General features: G+C 58.4%; 2 protein-coding genes across 4 annotated transcripts in view; one reads left to right on the top strand and one right to left on the bottom strand.

Moving 5' to 3' along the window:
• PCNX3 (pecanex 3) overlaps window positions 1-19,951 on the top strand; it is a 108,082-nt gene that overhangs the window by 70,163 nt on the left and 17,968 nt on the right. The window lies entirely within an intron of this gene.
• MAP3K11 (mitogen-activated protein kinase kinase kinase 11) lies at window positions 1,988-19,951 on the bottom strand. 3 transcript variants are annotated; one of them, XM_060176069.1, is made up of 10 exons: window positions 18,182-19,948; window positions 13,338-13,518; window positions 13,014-13,162; window positions 12,752-12,927; window positions 12,405-12,648; window positions 11,843-11,956; window positions 10,645-10,780; window positions 10,462-10,553; window positions 5,911-6,315; window positions 1,988-2,746 (listed from the first exon to the last, which is right to left on the bottom strand). In XM_060176069.1, the coding sequence occupies exons 1-10, from the start codon at window positions 18,897-18,899 to the stop codon at window positions 2,409-2,411; spliced, it is 2,553 nt and encodes an 850-aa protein (XP_060032052.1). In that variant the 5' UTR covers window positions 18,900-19,948; the 3' UTR covers window positions 1,988-2,408. The 3 variants fall into 3 exon arrangements, with proteins under 3 accessions (XP_060032052.1, XP_060032053.1, XP_060032054.1); XM_060176070.1 differs by lacking the exon at window positions 5,911-6,315 and having other exon boundaries at window positions 18,182-19,951; XM_060176071.1 differs by lacking the exons at window positions 1,988-2,746; window positions 5,911-6,315 and adding an exon at window positions 7,498-7,749 and having other exon boundaries at window positions 18,182-19,945.

Raw genomic sequence — 19,951 nt, 5'->3', positions numbered from 1 at the left:
ATTTCTCTCTGTCCTATCCAACAACAAAGCAACGTCAACAATGGCAATAATAACCACAACGAGGCTGCAACAACTAGGGCAACAAAAAAAAGGGGGAAAAATGGCCTCCAGGAGCGGTGGATTCATGGTGCAGGCACCGAGCCCAGCAATAACCCTGGAGGAAAAAAAAAAAAAAAACCTTTAATCAGGGGGCTGGTGTCAGCACAGCAGATTAAGCACACATGGCACAAAGCGCAATGTCTGTAGTAAGGATCCTGGTTTGAGCCCCCAGCTCCCCACCTGCAGGGGGGTCGCTTTGCAAGCGGTAAAGCAGATCTGCCAGGTGTCTTTCTTTCTCTCCCCCTCTGTCTTCCCCACCTCTCTTGATTTCTCTGTCCTATCCAGTAACAACAACAGCAATAACAGTAACAACTACAAGGGCAACAAAATGGGAAAAATGGCCTCCAGGAGCAGTGGATTCGTAGTGCAGGCACCGAGCCTCAGCAATAACCCTGGAGGCAAAAAAAAAAAAAAAACCTTTATGGGGCCAGGTGGTGGCGCACCTGGTTGAGCACACGTTACAGTGCTTAAGGTCCCGAGTTCTAGCCCCTGGTCCCCACCTGCAGAGGGAAAGCTTTGTAAGTGATGAAGCAGTGCGGCAGGTGTCTCTCTTTCTATCTCCCTTACCCTCTCAATTTCTGGCTTTTTCTATCCAGTAAAGATTAGAAATTTTTTTTTTTTTAATTTTAATCAGAACTGTTGAGCTCTGGTTTGTGGTAGTGCTGGGGATTGAGCCTGTCATGGAGGGAGCCTTGGGCGTGGAATTCTTTTTTGCATAACTATTATGTTGTCATGCCACCCCTTTTTTTTTTAAATCAGAGCACTGCTCAGCTCTAGTTTATGGTGGTTCAGGGGAAGAAACCCCATCCTGGTTATTGATTGTGTGTATGTGGGGGACGGGGGACTCAAGTATGTGAGATTTTTACTGTATCTTTTAGACAGAGGCAACAGAAGGCAGAGAGAAAAATGAAATACCACTGCACCGAAGGTCCCTTTAATGCGGTGGGGGCTGGGCTCGAGCCTGGGTCTCGCACATACCAAAGCAGCGCACTGTTCAAGGAAGCTATCTCATAGGCCCCTGGGCTGATTTTTCATCCAGAGGCAGAGAGACAGAGAAGGGGAGAGAGACGTCATATCTCCTGTGTGGTGCCAGGGTTTAAACTGGGTAGTGCCAACATTAAGTATGCTCCCACCTGGTGAGCCATCTGCCCAGCCCCTCAGACCCCCATTCTGGTTCCTTTCTGTGAGTGCTTTGGGCTGCTCCCCAACCCCCCCACAGTGCCCCTAGTCTTTGCCCTGCTGAACACTGGGGGGTTGTGCCAGGGCGAGGGGGTGGGCATCTGGCCTGTGAAGCCCATAAACCCTGCAGGGGCTGGAGCCCTGAGTTCCCAGCATGAGCCATCCCTCCTGTCTGGACCGCAGGACCAGCCCAGGACAAAACCAGGCCACACAGCCAGGGAAGGCATCTGGGGAGGTGATGTCCCAGGTGAGTTCATGCAGAAAGCCCTGGCACCACAGCACTGGAGGAAGCTCTGTGGACACCGGGCTGGTACTGTGGTGTCTGTTGACTCTGCCTCAAGTTAAAGGAATGAAAAGAGAAAAGGGCGTATCGCACCAAAGTAAAAGACTCTGGGGTGGGTGAGTGGGGAAAATACAGGTCCAAGAAGGATTCAGAGGACCTAGTGGGGGTTGTATTGTTATATGGGAAACTGGAGAATGTTATGCATGTACAAACTATTGTACTTACTGTTGAATGTAAAACATTAATTCCCCAATTTAAAAAAAAAAAAAGAAGAAGAGAGACAAGAGCCTGGGCATGGCACAGGGAGGTGAAGGAGGATGGGGCCTTAGTCCCAGGGGAGTAGTGAGGGTCCAGGTCTCCCAGCCCAGGGTCACAGGATAGGAGAGTCGGGGCTGGGAGTGACCCCAAGAAAGGAGCTAGGCGGTGTTTGGGGGGACAGCTTCCGGGTTTATTTGGCTTCATTGGATCTGAGGCCCGACCCTGACCGGGGCAGTAGGAAGGCACCAGGAGACCTGGGCCTGTGACCCCCGGGGAGGGTTGGGGGTGGGTGGCACGGTGGCAGGACTTGGTCCAAAGTGCTGGTGACAGCAGAGGTCGACCCCACCTGAGCCCTGGGGGCTTCCCTGAGACAGGCTGTGGTCCCCCAACCAGCTGGGCACAGTGTGGGGCCCCAGTGGGGCAGGCAGTAGGGGCCCGGTAGGTAGCAGGCATGGGGGCTCCCCATCCAGTGTGAAGGCTTCCTGTGCAGTGTAGTGTTCCTGACCCCCGAGGCCGGGCCCCTGGGGGAAACCGAGGCAGCTGCAGGGCCTGCCGGCTATGGTTCCAGTGTGTGTGCGGGTTTCCGTGCTCAGGGCCCCGCCTCCGGTGTCCACGGGGCCTGGGCACCCAGCTCTTTGGTCTGTGCCCTGCAGTCCTGTGGGCGTCCCCGGAAGGGGTTTGCGGGTGGTGAGTCCCAGAAGAGGTCCGAGTCCGGGAACAAGGTCCAGGGTGCGCGGCGGGGCGCAGGCTGCGGGGAGGACAGGGGTGAAGGCCGCGGCCCAGCAGACACGAAGCTCCAGGGGTCGATGCGGCTGCGGAGCGGGGAGGGCCGGGGCCGGCTGATGAGGCCCAGGGGCAGCGAGCGCGGGGTGCCCGGGGTGCCAGGGGCTGAGCGGGAGATGCCAGGAGGTGGTGAGACCGTGCTTTCTGCAGAGAAGGGGAGCCGGTCAGACGGCCCCGGGCTGGACCTCCGCTCCCCACCCACAGCTTCCTTGGCCTTCTGCTCTAGGGGGCAGCGGGCCTGGGTCTGAGTCCTACCATTTATTTTCTTTCTTTCTTTCTTTCTTTCTTTCTTTCTTTCTTTCTTTTTTTTTTTGCCTCCAGGGTTATCGCTGGGGCTCGGTGCCTGCACTACGAATCCACTGCTCCTGGAGGCCACCTTTCCCATTCTTGTTGCCCTTGTTGTATTGTTATTGTTGCTATTGCTGTTGCTGTTGTTGGATAGGACAGAGAGAAATTGAGAGGAGGGGAAGACAGAGGGGGAGATAAAGATAGACACCTGCAGACCTGCTTCACTGCAACTCCCCCACAGGTGGGGAGCCAGAAACTCAAACCAGGACCCTTACGCCAGTCCTTGTGCTTTGCGCCATGTGTGCTTAGCCCACTGCCTTACCGCCAGCTCCTTATTTTAAAGTAAGAAAATTTAGGAGCCTGAAGGTGGCATTAAGGATAAAGCACTGACCTCTGAGGTATGTGCTGGAGTGACGCTTTGGTTCTCTCCCTCTCTTCATCTCTCTCCCTCTGCCATTAATCAATAAATACATTTTTCTTTTTTTTAACTTAAAAAAAATTTTTTTGGTTAATATTTATTTATTCCTTTTTGTTGCCCTTGTTGTTTTATTGTTGTTGTTGTTATTAATGTCATTGTTGTTGGATAGGGCAGACAGAAATGGAGAGAGGAAGGGAAGACAGAGGGGGAGAGAAAGACAGACACCTGCAGACCTGCTTCACTGCTTGTGAAGCGACTCCCCTCAGGTGGGGAGCTGGGGGCTCAAACAGGGATCCTGGTGCCGGTCCTTGTGCTCTGCGCCACCTGCGGCTTAACCCACCGCGCTACTGCTTGACTCCCACATTTTTCTTTTTAAATTTATTGCCACCAGGGTTGTTGCTGGGGTTTGGTGCCAGCACTACATACAAATCCGCTGATCCTGGCGGCTACTTTTTTTTTTTTTTTCTATTTTATTTGATAGGTCAGAGCAACTGAAAGTGAAGGGGAAGATATAGAGAGGGAGAATGAGAGACACTTTTGTCTTCCCTGCAAGTGGGGGGCAGGGCTCCAGCTCGAGTCCTTGCGCATGGTAATATGTGCACTTAACCAGCTGCACCACCACCCAATAAATACATTTTTAACAGTAAATATATATATATCTCAATGTAGCAGTCTGTGAGGTGGCACAGTGGAAACAACATGGGACTTAAGAGCGTGGGCATCCAGGTTCAATCCCTGCCACCACATGTGCTTGGCATGATGGTCTGGTTCTCTTTCTATTTCACATACTGACAACCACACCTTCGGGGTTGGGCACGCACGTTACTATTTGCAAGGACCCAGGCGTGAAACAGTACTACAGGTGCGCCCCCCCCTCTCTCTCTCTCTCTTCCCCTCAATTTCTTTCCTTATGCTTTTTTATTAGCCGCCAGACCTATTGCTGAGCCTTGGTGCTGGCACTACAAACCCACTGCTTCCAGCAGCCATTCTTTTCCTTATTATATATTTTAAAAGTTTTTATTTACTTTAAAAATTTTTCGGGACCAGGTGGTGGTGCACCTGGTTGAGCGCACATGTTACAGCGCACAAAGACCTGGGTTCGAGCCACTGGTCCCCACCTGCAAAGGGAAAGCTTTGCAAGTGGTGCAGCAGGGCGGCAGGTGTCTCTCTGTCTCTCTCCCTTCCTATCACCCCCTTCTCTCTCAATTTCCGGTTGTCCCTATCCCATAAGAGAAAAAAGAAAAGAAATTTTCTATTTATTATTGGATAGAGATAGAGAGGAATTGAGAGGGGAGGGGTAGGCAGAGAGGGAAAAAGACAGACACCTGCAGCCCTGGTTCACCGCTCCTGAAGCTCCCCCTGCAGGTGGGGGTCAGGGCCTTGAACCTGAGTCTATGCACCGTGATGTGTGCGCTTAACAAGGTGCGCCACCACCTGGCCCCTATTTTTATTTTTATATGTGATAGGATAGAGAGAAATTGGGGGGAGGGGCGAGTAAGAGGGAGAGAGAGCCAAGCCTGCAGACCTGCTTTACCACTTGTGAAGGGTGCCCCTGCAGGTGGGAGCTAGGGCTCAAACCCTGGTCTCTGCATATATAATAATGTATGTGCTTAACCGGCTGTGCCACCCACCCGGTAGCCCCCTCAATTTCTCTCTATCCTATAAACATAAGAAAAAAAATCTAAGAGATTATACCTTTAAATAAACAGAGGCGGGAGTCAGGCTGTAGTGCAGCGGGTTAAGCACAGGTGGCGCAAAGCACAAGGACCGGCATAAGGATCCCGGTTCGAACCCCGGCTCCCCACCTGCAGGGGAGTCGCTTCACAGGCGGTGAAGCAGGTCTGCAGGTGTCTGTCTTTCTCTCCCTCTCTCTGTCTTCCCCTCCTCTCTCCATTTCTCTCTGTCCTATCCAACAACGACAACAACAATAATAACTACAACAATAAAACAACAAGGGCAACAAAAGGGAATAAATAAATAAAATGAATATTAAAAAAAAAGAAAAAAAATAAACAGAGGCCTAGGAGGTGGTACAGCAAGGGCCAGAGCTCCGCGCTCATTACAAAATAAGTTAATAGAAAATAATAAAGTTTAAAAAAAGTACGTTGGGAGTCGGGCGGTAGCGCAGCGGGTTAAGCACATGTGGCGCAAAGCACAAGGACCAGTGTAAGGATCCCAGTTCGAGCCCCCGGCTCCCCACCTGCAGGGGCGTCGCTTCACAGGCGGTGAAGCAGGTCTGCAGGTGTCTGTCTTTCTCTCCCCCTCTCTGTCTTCCCCTCCTCTCTCCATTTCTCTCTGTCCTATCCAACAACGACGACATCAATAACTTACAACAATAACTACAACAATAAAACAGCAAGGGCAACAAAAGGGAACAAATAAATTAAAAAAAAAAAAAAAAAAAAGTACGTCGTGGGTCTAACAGGTGTACTCAGTTCCAGAGTCTCCTGATCACTGAACCGGACAGTCTCTCCATGGCTGTCAGCACCCTCGTCCATCGTCACCTGTCCCAGGCGGCCTGGGCCTGCCACCCACACCCCCCAGCACAGGTGGACCCGCCTGTCGTGCCCAGCACCCCACACCCCGTCTCGGGGCCACTCACCGCGCCTGTCCTCCCGCCGGGGGCTCTTGGCGGACGGCTGGCCGGCGGGGACCCCCAGCTCCAGCAGCAGGGGCGCGGGGGTGCGCGGGCGGGGGGCGTCGAGGCTCCCCGGGGAGCTGGGGGCGTCGGGCCTCTTGGGGGAGAAGCGGATGAGCGGGGAGGCGGGCGGGGAGGCGGTGGCCCGGGGCGCGGGCGGGGGCTCAGCGCGCTCGCGGCCCGGGGTGCCCGGGGTGCCCGGGGACTGCAGGTCGCGGCCGAGGCCCAGCGAGGCGAGCAGGGCGGTGCCGCGCAAGAGCGCGCGCTGGATGAGCTTGGGGGTCCCGGAGCCGGAGCCGGAGCCGCTGCGCTCGCTGGGGCCGGGCCGGCGGGGCTCCTCGGGCTCGGGGCTGGGCCGCGGGGGGTTACCTGGGGGCACAGGGGAGGCGTGTCGGCGGGCACCCGGGACCCCGGCCACCCCCACCCCCAACATGACTCCACCGCCCCCACCCCAACCCCCCCCCCCCAGCGGGGGCGCGGGCAGGGGCCAGGCCTGGGACGCCTGGGCCCTGTCCTGTGCCACCTCCACCCAGGTAGTTTTTGAGGGCACAGAGGTTGCCTCTAATGCAGAGAAGCCCCCACCCCCCTACCGGGGGCTCACACCACTGTCTCTATTCTAGACCTCGGGAACCCGGGGCTATTGTTGCCTGCCTGGAGCCGAATGATTTGGGTCTCCCGGGCCGCGCTGGATCCACTCAGTGATCCCCTGCACCCCACACCGGACCTAGAAACTGTCCCTCTCACAGGTACACAGCTCTTCCTCGAACCCCTCCCTGTGAAGCCCCAAGTGTGGAGCCACGAGGGGGAAGGGACACAGCAGGTGGGACACTGCAGCCGCAGACAGGAGGTCATGGGTTCAATCCCCAGTGCCTCAGAAATGAAGTATAAAAAAGGAGGGGAGGGGGCAGGCAGTGGTAGACCTAGTAGGCCAAACCCTTTATTACACATAAGGACCCGGGCTAGCCCCCGGCCCCCACCTGCAGGGGGAAGCTTCGCCAGCAGTGAGGCAGGGCTGCGGGTGTCTGGGCCTTGGCACCACAACCTGTATGTCGGGGGGGTTCCACTAATGTGGAGTGATGCTGTGGTGGCCCCCTTCCTCCACCTCACTTCCCCTCTCCCGGATCTGAGATTTAAAAATGAAAAAGTCAACCAGGAGGCAGTAGGACAGCACAAGTATGAGGCCCTGGGGGTCATAAAAACAGAACAAAACCAAAAACAAACAAACCCTGAAAACACACCAAGAAGGCGGCCTTGACAAAGACAATGATGATTGTCACTTTAACTCAAATTCTAGCCCAGGTTGTACCAGTACCAGAATCAATCTCTCTCTCTCTCTCTGCCTCTTTTCATTTTGGAGAAAGAGACCACAGTATCAAAGGTTCCTTCAATGCGGTGGAGGCCAGGCTCGAACCTGGGTCCTGCACAGGGCAGAGCAGTGCACTGTGTTACTATCCAGGTGAGCTATCTTGCCAGCCCCCTCAGTTGTTTAGAAGGAAGCAGCAGTGCCTCTTCTGACCCAGAGGGACAAGCCAAGGTCACTTCCCCATGGACCACATGGCAGTGAGCAGTGCAGGGCAAATTCTGCTACTAGTCCTCATCCAGGTGGGGCTGGGGCTGTGGCCATCCCCGACGCCACTCGGGCTTCTGGCTGGATAGCCTGGCAGGGTTTTCCCTGGTTCTGAGCACGGAAGGCAAGATGGTGTGTGGAGTGCAGGCCTCCGGGGAGCAGGGTTCACTCAGCAACCAGCTGGGCCAGGTGACAGCTGCTGTCCGGGTCCTGGTCTGTCTGTCCCTGTCCCTGTCCTGGGGAGGTCAGGCAGAGGAAGGACTCTGTAGAGTGCCGTCTGGGGCTGACAAACCGCAAGTTCGCCAGTGGCCCTTCCTGCATGGAACAGTCTAGAAGGAGGTGAAAGCAAGCAGCACCCTGACCTTCTGAAACTGACTTCAGGCCCTGTGGAGCAGCCAGTGGGGGCAAGGCGGCAGTGGAGCAGAGAACGTGCAGTCAGATAGCATCTGGGGCCCAGCCCCTGCGGTCAGACCTGGGCCCAACCCCTGCTCTGCTGGGCCTTATATCTGCCCCTTTGACCTCTCTGTACCTGCTTCCTCCTCGATAAAACAAAGCCAGTGACAATATCCACTGTGGGGCACACAGAAGGAACCCAGTAAATACCAGCTGTCATTATTATTGTGAAATGTAACACAGGTAATGTTGGAGGTGATGGGCTGGGTGGGTGGGAGGAGGGGTCCAAACTGCCTGCTAGGGCTGGGGAGACAGCACAGTGGTGAGACAAACAGACTCTCCTACCTGAGGCTCTGAAGTCTCAGGTTCAATCCCCAGCATCGCCACCAGGCAGCACTGAGCAGGGCTTTGGTCCCACTCTTATTTTTTTCCTCTTTGTTATCTCTCTCGTTAAAGATAAGTACATGAAATAGTGACTAAATAACTAGGCTGTCTGCTGTGTGGCTAAGGAGACTATGAAGTCGTAGGGGGCAGGAGTCTCTTTGGGCTCCTTAGCTGGGGTTTCACTTCCCTTCTCTTCTGCAAGCCTCCATTCGATCACTTCTACAGGGGGGAGGAAGGGCCAGGAGAGAGGATATCAGGTAAAACACGTGTCTTTCCATGCACCGCGCTTGGGTCTGACCTCTGGCACCATGGATGACGAACACCAAAGCAACTCTACAGATGGTGGAGCTGTGCTTTGGTGTCTCTCTTCTCTCTCAAAAAATACAGACTACGATTTGGGCCAGGTCTGACCTGGGAGGGCACAGTGGTTAAGGAAGTTGAACTATGCGGTTCTGAGTTCCATTCCCAGCGCTGCAGGTGCATGTGTCAGAGCAATGCTCTAGCTCCTGTCCCTGTCCTCTGGGTCTCTCGTATTTACTCTCTCTTCCTCCCTCCCTCTTTTTTTTTTTTTTTCCTTCCAGGGTTATCGCTGGGGCTCGGTGTCTGCACCATGAATCCACTGCTCCTGGAGGCCATTTCCCCCCTTTTGTTGCCCTTGTTGTTGTAGCCTTGTTGTGGTTATTATTGTTATTGTTGATGTCGTTCGTTGTTGGATAGGACAGAGAGAAATAGAGAGAAGAGGGGAAGACAGAGAGGGGGAGAGAAAGACAGACACCTGCAGACCTGCTTCACCGCCTGTGAAGCGACTCCCCTGCAGGTGGAGAGCCGGGGGCTCGAACCGGGATCCTTATGCCCGTCTTTGCGCTTTGCGCCACCTGCACTTAACACGCTGTGCTACCGCCCGACCCCCCCCCCCCCCCCCCCCGCTTTTAGTAGAGGTGGAAAGAAAGAGAGTGAAACAGACTACGGCACCAAAACTTTCTTCCAGTGGTAGGGGCTGGGCTTGAACCCGGGTCACACACATGGCAAAGCAGCACACTACTCAAATGAGCTATCTCACTAGCCCTAAATAAATCCTTTTTTTTTTTTTTTTTGGCTTCCAAATTTATCGTTGAGACTCAGTACCAGCACTACAACTCTGCTGCTCCTAGTGGCTGTTTTGTTTTGTTTTTCCATTTTATGGCACAAGATAGAGATAAATTAAGAGGAGGGTAAGGTAGAGAGGGAGGGAGAAAGATAGACACCTGCAGACCTCCCTCACTGCTTGTGAAGTGACGCTTCTGCAGGTAGGGAGCCAGGGGCTCAAATCTGGATCCTTGCACGGGTCCTTGTGCTTAGTGCTACGGGTGCTTAACTGGTCACGTCCTGGCCCCCAGTAAATCTTAAAAGAAGAAAATGGAGGGGGACTAGGAGGCAACTCAGTAAGTAGTGTTGCAGAAGACCTTGCACCAAGTGAAAAATGAAAATGAAATAAAACGGGGGCAGGTGGTGGCGCACCTGGTTAAGCACTCACATCACAGTGTGCAAGGACCCGGGTTCAAGACCCTAGTCCCCACATGCAAGGGGAAAGCTTCATGACTGGTGAAGCAGGGCTGCAGGTGTCTCTCTGCCTCTCTCTCTCCCTTCCCTCTCAAGTTCTGTCTCTATCCAATAATAAATAAATCAAGACAATAAAAGGAAAGGAAACGGGAAACGGGGGTAGTAAAGTCCTTCCCTCCCAGGACGGCTGCCTGACCTACAGAAAGGATCACTATCCTCCCGGAGAACAGCAAAGCCCAGAATGTCTCAAACGGGGGGGGGGGGGGGGGGAATGGGCCCTGGGTCCTCATCTTTCTCTGCACATGCAGGCTCCCCAGAAGAGACTCAGAAACACCATGTGGCATCACCTGCCTGGCTCTACCCCACGGGCCATTTGCTGCCCTTCTCTGGGCCTGTCACCCTTCCCTCTCTTGAGCCAGCCAAGGACACAGAGGCTTCCGAGGGGCCAGGGCTGGATCCAGCTCAGTCGGGGGCTTCTAGACCACCGAGCAGCTTGGCTGCCTCAGCCTTAGTTTCCTGGTTTCTAGAACGAGGACTACAGGGTGGGACTGCCCGGCAGCTAGCTTCCTGCAGCCCCTCCTGACGACCCACAGGAGGCGAGGAGAACCTGCCGGGGAAGCTTGGCCACTCACCGTTGACAGCGGGGGGTGTGGAAGGAGAGCCCAAGGGGGTCGAGTCGTCTGAGTCCAGGTACCACGTGGCTTCATCCATGCGGGACCTTCTCCTGGGAGGGAGGGAGGGCATTGTGCCTTGTGGGGCTAGGGCTGCCGGAGGGTGGGGGTGGAGAGTGCGGGCTGGGGCATTAGGGCTCTCACCTCCCATTCTGGGCTTCACCAGGTTTGGGGGAGCTGGGCCCCCAGGCCCAGCAAGCTCGCCGCTCCCCGTTGCTGGAGTCCTCTAAGCGCCGAGGTGACTGGCGGCCCCAAGTCTGGCCTGGCTCTGTGGGCTCCACTGGGGGGAGGCGATGGTGCATGAACCAGAGGGTAGGAGCCCTGACCTGCTCCTCCCCATCCCAGGAGTGGGTCTAGGGACAACTCCTCAGCGAGGACAGGGAGCAGGCTGGGGCCCATGCCACTGCCAGGTGCCCAACGAGACTGAGCCGTCAGTCCAGGTGCGGCTGCCAATCACCTGGGCTGGCATTCTGGCTCTGGCGCTTGCTAGCTGTGTGACACCAGGCAAGTTACTCTCTCTACTTTTCTGCTTTATAAAACCTCGACAGCTGTGGTCTGGGAGGTGGCACAATGGATGAAGTATTTGATTCTGAACCACGAGGTCTTGAGTTCAATCCCCAGCAGCACATGTACCAGAGTGATGTCTGGCTCTTTCACTCTCCCTACCTATCTTTCTCGTGAATAAATAAATTCTTTAAAATAAAATAAAATAAAATAAAAATAAAACCTTGACAGCTGTACTAGCGAGAGGTATCTCCACACAGGGAGGAGAATGACTGACGTGACAATGGCAGTCTTGGACTTGGGGAGTTCAGGCAGAGAGACCCTGGGAAGAAGGGTCTACCTCCAAGAATATGCTTTAAGAGACTGGGGAAAATGGCTCAACTGATGGAGTGCAGGACTTGCATGCCCGAGGCACTAGGTTCAAACCTCCTCAGTGCTGCCTCATGTACCAGAGTGATGCTCTGCCTCCTTCTCTTTCTCTCATGCAATGCCCCCTCAAGTGAAATAAAAGTGGGTCTCAAAGAGGCCCCGGAGGTAGACTTGCATGCATGTGGTCAATTCCATTCCTCAGCATTAGAGGAATGGCCTAGTTATTTTTTTCTCTTCCTCTTTCTCTCATAAGTAAATTAGTAGGTATTCTGGTTTACGGTGCTTCAGGGGATTGAGCCTGGGACTTTTGAGCCTCAGACCTGAGAGTCTCTTTGCATAACCATGTACTACCTACCCCCACCCCACTCCCCGTAACTTTTAGCAAACTACCTACCCCCACCCCACTCCCTTTTAGCAAACTGAAAGGAATAAGGGGGAAGGGGGTGTGTGGGAAAGAGGGCTTACTTACACTGGATGGCCCGGAACCGCGGGAAGGTGGGTGAGTCCCCAGCCCCGACCTCGAAGACGTTTCTCCTGCGATCAAGGCCCGGCGAAGCTTGCACGGTGATGCGGTGCTTGAAGTCTGGACATTTGAGGGGAAATCGGGGTGCAGGGTTGCAGTGAAGGAGAGCTAAGGGGTCTCCACCCTCAGGGACTCCTAGCCAATTTTGCCGTGCAGGCGAAGTGGGGATTGGCACGGTGGCTGTGCTTTCCTGCACCCGGACTCTTGGGAAGGGAAGCAGATCACTGGGCTACCGCTGCCTGGATGCGAGGCCCCAGCTGGTGGAGGAGCTGAGATCCCCGGGGACAGCCCAGCCCGCCCCGCGGCCTTCCCCGAGCCTGTAGGCCACGCCCCTTTGCCCCGCAGCCACTCCCAGGCCATTATGCAAATATACCCCACAGGCTCCGCCCACCGGCGGGACCTCCCCGACCCCACCCTTTAGGGGCTGGGCCAATCCCAGCGCGGCTAGCCCCGCCCTGACCCCGCCCCTCCGCCCCCGCAGCCAATGGCACGCAGGCCCGCCCCTCACCGAGGGGCATGCTGATCCGCTCGCCGCCGTCGCGCGCGCGGAGCTTGCTGCGCTTGAAGGTGCCGCGGCGCCGGCGCACGTGAGGCCGCTCGCGGTCCACCTGCTGCAGCAGCAGCGTCAGCTCGCGCTCGAACACCTCCAGCTCCCACTGGGCCAGCAGGTGCTCGCGCCGCCGCAGCTGCTCCGCCTGGGACCGCTGCTCGCGCGCCGCGCGGGTCAGCTCCTCCTCGCGGCTCAGCAGTTCCTGTGGTCGGGGCGGGGGTGGGGGGTGGCGAAGACGCTGCAGTCAGCTGCAGGCCCGCCCCCGCGGAGGACCCGGAGGCCAGCGTCGCCCCCCCCCCCCGCACCTTTTCCTTGGCCCTCAGCTCATCGAAGAGGCCCTGGATCTCGCGCTTCCAGCCTTCCTGCATGGAGTGGAAGGAGTCCCGGGGCATTTCCCGCAGGACCTGCGCCTCGAGGGCCTCCAGCTGCTGCAGGATGGAGGCGAAGTCGGGCCTGCGGTGGGGGTCCTGCGCCCAGCAGTCTGGGGACAGGAGAGGAGTGCGGGTGAGGCGAGGCCGGCGGCGCTTGCAAGCACCGGTTCTGGCCCGCCCCGCCCCGCCCCCTTACCAGCCATGAGCTGCGCGAAGGGCTCGGGGCAGGTGGAAGGGATGGGCAGCGTGAGCTTGTTGACCGCCACTCCGTAGGCCACCGCCAGGCAGTCGATGCCTCGGTAGGGCACCTCCCCGGTCAGCAGTTCCCACAGCAGCACCCCGAAGCTGTGGGCGAGACGAAGGCTCTGTGCCCCCCTCCCCCCCCCCAGTCTAGCCACCCTCTGCCACCTCCGCCCAGAGCAGCCGGGAACTTGAAGCTGGGGCCGCTCCCGGCCTTTGACAGCCACCCCTGCCCCCTGCAGTCCACGCCTGGCCTGGCCCGGCCTCCGCCCAGCCGCACCTCCAGACGTCGCTGCCCTTGGAGAAGGTGGAGGCCTTGATGACCTCGGGGGCCATCCAGGCGTAGGTGCCTGCCGCACTCATCTGTGTGGTTTTGTGCCACTCGCGGGCCAGGCCGAAGTCGGTGATCTTCAGGGTCTTGTGCTCCATGTCGTCCCCCTCGATGGGCTGCAGCAGCAGAACTGGGGAGGTGGGGGACAGGGTAACAGCTAGGCTAAGGTCAGATGCAAACAGAGCAGCCGTCCCAGCCCGGTCTGCGAGCCTCTGAAGCCACTGTGGTCACTTCCTCTAAGACTGGGTCCTCAGTGGAAACTGACGCTAGAGCATTTGTGGCTCCGATTTCCAGAGGAGCCCACGTCTTAACCATTCTGCTGAAGCAGGAGTGTGAATCAGTACCTCTCTTGGGATGGGGAGCAGGAAGGGAGAAAGGCTGAGCAGGTACTGAAGGCCTGGTATCACATGGGGGCTTGGGCAGCTGCTCCGCTCCCAGGGAGAGAAAGCCTCCCAAAGCTCCGGTCTGGAGAGACAGCCCACTGGGTGAAGCGTATGTCTTTTTTTTTTTTTTTTGCTCAACTCTGGTTTACGGTAGTGTATGGGATTGAACCTTCCGACTTTGGAGCGTCAGGCTTGAGTCTCTTTGCATAACCATTATGTTATCTACTCCCGTCCAAGCATACGGCTTGACATGTGCAAAAGTGGAGCCCCAGCATCACACAAGAGTACCACAGCACCAGGGGAAACTCTAGTGTGGTGTTGTTTGTGAACTAAACAAACTGTCAGCCTGGGAGTGGTGAAGTTGCACACACGCAAGGCCCCAATTCCAAGGGAAAGAAGAAGCAGACACACACAGTGACACAAAAGCTGCCCACTGACGCGACTGGACGCGAAGAAAGCGATGGTTTCCGGTCAGAGGAGAGGAGCCTGGGACCGGTGTAGGAGTCGACGGCGAGACTTGGCAAGGACACGTTGCTCAGATGCAGATGGGGCCACCACAGTCACAGAGAGGGGAAGCCACGTGGGGGTGCCTGGCACTGCTGCCCGGTCCCTCCCTGCCTGCCAGCTTGGCTCCGGTGGCCTCTGGATGCCTGTGCTATTGCCCCAACAATGCCAGTGTCCCCGAGAGCCTGGTCTCTGGTCACCTTGTTACTGCCCACCCCCCCAGAGGCCCCCACACACGAAGACCTCAGCTGCCTATCATGCCGTCAACACTACCTTCACCCAAAGTGCCCGGCACAGCTCGGCAATCCCGCCTGCTTGTCTCCTCAGGGTCCTGCCACCCACCCTCCTCTGAGCCAGAGTGAGTGAGTCCAGAGGGCCAGAGAGGTGGCTCAGCGGTAGTGTGCCAGGCACTGGGAGCCCCTGGTTTGAGCCTCAGTGTCAGATAAGAAAGATAAAAACAAACAACAGCAAACAGAACAGCAGCCTGGGAAGTGGCAGCACATCAGTAAAGTGTTGGACTCCAAGATCAAGGTTCTGGGGGCCGGGTGGTGGTGCATTTGGTTAAGTGCATGTAGTACTATGTGCAAGGACCCGGGTTTGAGCCTCCACTCCTCCCCCCAATCTGCAGCAGGGGTACTTCATGAGTGTTGAAGCAGGTCTGCAGGTGTCTTTCTCTTTCACTATCTCCCTCTCCATTTCAATTTCTCTGTCGTATCATATCAAATAAAGTAGGAAAGGGAAAAAAAAAGGAAAAAATGGCCACTAGGAGCGGTGGCTTTGTAGTGCCAGCACCAAGCCCCAGCAATTAGAAAAAATAAAATAAAGAAGAACAAGGCCCTGAGTTTGATCCCGAGCATCTCATGTGCCAGAGTGATGCTCTGATGTCTTTTCTCTCTCTCTCACACACACACACCCAGATGTGGCTTATGATGGTGCCTGGGATTGAACCTGGGATGTCTAGGGCTTTAGGTGTGACAGTCTACCACTGCGCTATCTCCCCGGTGGCGCCGAGGGATCAAAGCCGAGGGAAGGTCTCACCACTGAGCAGTCTCTCCAGCCTGACTTGTCTCCAGAGCAGAGCACAGCACAGCTCCCCTCCAGAGCCTTCTCCTGCCCAAGGTCCCGCTCACTTCTACTTTGGCATCTTATCACTGGGGCTTGGTGCCCAACCCAGTCCACTGCTACCAAAGGCCTTTTTTCCCCCCCTCTCTTTTTGACAGATTGAGAGACAGAGGGAAAAAAGACACCTGCAGCACTATGGTGCCACGGGTTTGAACTTGGGTCCTTGTACATGGTAATTAACATGCGTGCTCAACCAGGCACGCCACTGTATGACCCATCCCTTTTAAAAAATATATTATTTATTTATTCCCTTTTTGTTGCCCTCATCGTTTCATTGTTGTTGTTATTGATGTCGTTGTTGGAAAGGACAGAGAGAAATGGAGAGAGGAGGGGAAGACAAGAGAGGGGGAGAGAAAGACAGACACCTGCAGATCTGCTTCACCGCCTGTCAAGCGACTCCCCTGCAGGCGGGGAGCCGGGGGCTCGAACCGGGATCCTTAGGCCGGTCCTTGCGCTTTGCGCCACCTGCGCTTAGCCCGCTGCGCCACCGCCCGACTGCCGACCCCATCCCTTTTTCTTTCTTTTTATTTTACGAGAGAGAGCAAAAGACCCAGACACCAACAGTGCCAAGGTATCCAATCCTGGAGCTCACAAGTTCAAGGCACGCACCTGCTGCTGAGCCCCTCCTGGTCACCCCAGGGCTTCACTGCACTGGGCTGGCTTTTCTAGAGACAGAGACAGGGAGAGACCCCGAGGCCACAACACCATGGCTTTCTTCAGTGCAGTGGGGGCCAGGCTCGAACCTGGGCCATACACGCTACCCAAACCATTCTTTTTTAAGAGCCAGCCCTTGTGCTTCCGGGCTGATGCACGGCATCAAGGTACTTCACTCCTGCCCTGGTATCTCGGACTGGGAGCCTCCCTTTCACTGGGGTAATCGGGAGGGCGGCACCCCAGCCTTGGGACTTCTCCTCCACCTCCAGGCCCCAGCTGGCCTGGTGCTGTGAGGTCTCCCCCTTGGTTGTGTCCCTGGCTCTCCTCCAAATGCGTCTGTCCTGACCCAAACCCCACTTCTGGTGTGATCAATACTTTGTGGATTGGGCCACTAGGCACCCCTACTGCCTTCAGGGCTCCCCTGTTTCTGAAAGGGCTGACTCCCAGTACCTCCCCCCAGTCCAGGCTGTTCCCCTGGAGAGCTGGGCTCTGGAAAGCAGCTCACACCTCTTCCGCTTCCCTCCCACGGTCCTTACTTCTCCTTTCTGGGAGGCCTGGGTCAGGTCTCCAAGGAGGGGTGGTCCCTGGGGGGAAGGACCATGGGAGGGAGGGAAGGTCAAGCCCAGGCTGGCTGCTGGGTCCTGTGACTCGTGGGCCTAGAGAATTCCCCCTCCTCTCCCGCCAGGCTTCCGCACAAGGCCCCCATTGTCCGGGAAAATCACGCCATTGTTTCCTGCCTGTGCACCCCCCCCAGGCCAGGGGCTCCCCCCTCCAGGCTGCAGACGGCACCCAGGCTTAGGCTTGCGAGGTCTAGGTGCTGGGAAGTTGGGCCCCTGGGCCCCTGAGGACAGGGCACCTGCCCGCCCTTCACCACCACCCAGACTCCTGGAGGCAAGGGGGAGTAGGGGTGCAGTCCCAGGCTCCTTCCTCTCCTACCCGCCTCCCCCAGCCCTTTCCTCCCCTGCAGGCAGCTGGGCTGGGGAGGGAGCAGAGGCTGGAGCTGGGGCAGGAAGCAGGCCCAGGAGCAGCAGGAAACGCAGGAAACGGAGGGGAGGGTTGGGAGGGAGGCCTGGGCTATTGTTCCATTTTCTCTGGAAAGAAAACTGGAGGAAAAACAGAAGACAGGAGTCCCCCCCCCCCCCGGGGCCTTCGGGGAATCCCCCTCAGGTTGGGGCTGGGAGTGGGGGTCCCTGGCCAGCCAGGGCCTTAGAGGGAGCCTGAGGGGGTGGGGCCTGGCACCCCGTTGCAGACCCTCAGCCCCGCAAGGACAGGGACAGCACTGGTCCCTCCAAGCCCCTCTGGAAGGTCAGCCCCAGAGGCCCAGAAGAGCCCTGCAACTCGAGAGGCCCTGGAGCCTGGCCCTCCTGCCCCTCTGGCTCTGTGGGTCCCACTCCCACCTTCGCCCTTGGTGGAGTCTCTTTCCCCCTGCTGCCTGCTTCGGGAACCCTTGCCCCACCTGTCAACCTCGGGGCAATCTTGGGGCCTGGAGAGGCCTGGAGAGGGAGCACCCCTTAGTAGTCTGAGTGCTGTGGGGCCCCTGCCACACCCACCCGAGGGGCTGTTTTCAGGCCAGCTCCTTGAGGTGACCAGGTCCTGCTCCACACTCCCGGACCCGCTGGAGGCCCAGGCACGCCAGCCCTTAGGCCTGGTCACCCTCCTGCACACTCTCTTTGCATCTGATGTGGGGACCTTTGCCCCAAATAACCAGCTGAAGGGTCGTGCAGGCAGGGGAGGGAGGGGCTTACAGCCCTGTTCTGGAAGAGCAGCCAGGCCCAGAGATGGGCAGTACAAGCCCAAATGCAATGTGGGGGCTTCTGTGGGGGGCAGTGTGCCAGCTGGCCTCTGCTTCCTGGAGGAGGTGGCAAAGTGGGCAGGATGCTCTTGGTCCTTCTGAGAAAGCCCAGCTTTCTAACCCGGTGGGTGAGCAGTCAGAGGCTCCTTCTGGGGGTGAGAAGTGAAAGCCACTGATGCGGGGGGGGGGGGGGGGCGCCTAGGATTCCCACTTTGGTGGTTCGGACCCGAGGACGCCCCCTGGACGTCTCCAGAGTGCCATGAGACCCCCCCCCCCAGGCTCCGGCCAGGGCGGTCACTGGCTTGGGCGAGCACCCCTCCAGCCGAGGCCCCACTCACTGTTGTTGGACTTGAGGTCTCGGTGGATGACGGGCACCAGGGCCTCGCAGTGCAGGTAGTGCATCCCGTGGGCAATCTGCACGGCCCAGTTGACCAGCACGTGGGGGGGCACCCGCCGCCCGGCCAGGGCCCGGCTCAGGGGCCCCCCAGCCGCATACTCCATGACCAGGCACAGATTGGGCTCCTCCAGACACACGGCCTTGAGGGCGATGATGTTGGGGTGCGCCAGCATGGCGAACAGCCGGGCCTCCTGGCGCACGCTCTCCGCTGTCACGCTGATGTCCTCGTCGGGGTCCTGGCGCGCCGCCTTCACCGCCACCAGCTCGCCCCGCCAGCTGCCGCGGTAGACCTTGCCAAAGCCGCCGATGCCGATCACCTCCTCCAGCCGCAGCTCCTGGAAGCTGGCCACCTCGCAGGGGGGCGGGCCGCCCCGAGACACATAGTTGGACGGAAAGATGCCCACTTGGCCGCCCACCTGGCCTGCCCACCAGCCCTCGTCGCCCGAGATGGCCGCGTCCCGGGACAGCACCTCCACTCGGTCGCCCTTCCGCAGGGCCAGCTCGTCCTGCCCGTTGGGCTCGTAGTCGAACAGGGCGGTCCACACGGGGTTGGCATAAGCCGCCGCAGCCTTCGGGGACCCCTCCGGCCAGCCGCCGCCCCCGCCACCGTTCCAGGACCCCAGCGGGCCCTTGAGGAAGAGGTTCTTCAAGGGCTCCATGGCCTGGAGTGGGCGCCGGGGCGTGCGGGGGACCTGCCTCGGGTGGCCCTGGTCCCCACCCCTGCTGGCTGTCGGAGGCCCTAGTCCCGGAACCTGGGCATCCGGGCCCTGGCTCTCAGCCCCAGACCCACGTCTCTCTGGGGAGCCGAGTGGCGCCTCCTGGTCCCCTGCATCGCGGGCTGCTGGAGGAGGGCGACCGGCCGAGTGGTCAGGCTCGGGGGCTGGAACCCCGGGGCCTCCGGCGTCTCACCATGGCCGGGTCGGAGGGCCCGGGCGGCCGACCCTCAGTCCGGGACAGTCCTGGGAGCCCGGCGGCGGCAGGTGGGGCGGGCGGGGACCAGCGCCCAGGCTCCTGCCGGGTCTCGGGGCGCAGGGGGTGGCGGGGGTGCCCCTGGTCCCGGCCAAGCTGCCCCTTCCCGGCTCGGGCTCTCTCCGCCGGACGGCTCCAACCCCGTCCCCTTCTCCCTCCTCCCTTTGTACTTTGGTCCCGGGGGCGGGAGGCAGAAGTGGAGGGTGGAGTTTCACTTTTTTCCGCTCTTGTCTCCCGTGCAGGAAACAGCATCAGATGACGCGGGCCGGCCGAACTGCTCCCCTCCCAGCGGGGGCCGGCGGGGAGTTCCCGGGCGGGCGGGGGCGCCCCGATGCCCCTCGCAGCCGGCCTAGGGTCGCACGGTCCCTGCGAGGCTCTGCCCAGCCCGCCCTCTGCAGCCCGGCCAGCAAAGCGGGGCCCAGAGCCCTGCGGGGACCCCGGGGCTCCGCGACCCGTCCTGCCCGCGGCGGGAGCGGGCCCCCGCGCCTCCGGGTGCACAACTCGCGGCCCGGCCGGGGCGACTGCGGCCGCGGCTGCCGCATCTGCTGCATCCGGCTCTGGCAGGGGTCTCTGCCTCGCCCCCTCGCCTGCAAAGAATCCACAGCTCCCGGCTCCTTGCCCCGGAGGGCGGGAACCTGATTGCCACCGAGGACCCCGACTTGGCCCAGAGACTGGATTCGATAGGGCAAAAGCCGCGCTCCACCACAGTGGGGTTGACCCCCGCCACCTGCCTTGACCCTGT

This window comes from Erinaceus europaeus, chromosome 17 (genome assembly GCF_950295315.1).
Source record: "Erinaceus europaeus chromosome 17, mEriEur2.1, whole genome shotgun sequence".
In the NCBI taxonomy this organism is placed as follows: Eukaryota; Metazoa; Chordata; class Mammalia; order Eulipotyphla; family Erinaceidae; genus Erinaceus; species Erinaceus europaeus.
Note: the sequence above shows the minus strand (reverse complement) of the source record. Positions and strands in the feature narration are given on the sequence as shown.

Bases quoted from the DNA above. Each gene is read 5' to 3' on its own strand.
- MAP3K11 (XM_060176069.1), bottom strand. From the start codon at position 18,899: ATGGAGCCCTTGAAGAACCTCTTCCTCAAGGGCCCGCTGGGGTCCTGG. The intron at 13,519-18,181 runs GTGAGTGGGGCC...CCACCTCCCCAG, and splicing joins AGACCTCAAGTCCAACAACA to TTCTGCTGCTGCAGCCCATC. The intron at 13,163-13,337 runs GTGCGGCTGGGC...TCTCGCCCACAG, and splicing joins AAGGGCAGCGACGTCTGGAG to CTTCGGGGTGCTGCTGTGGG.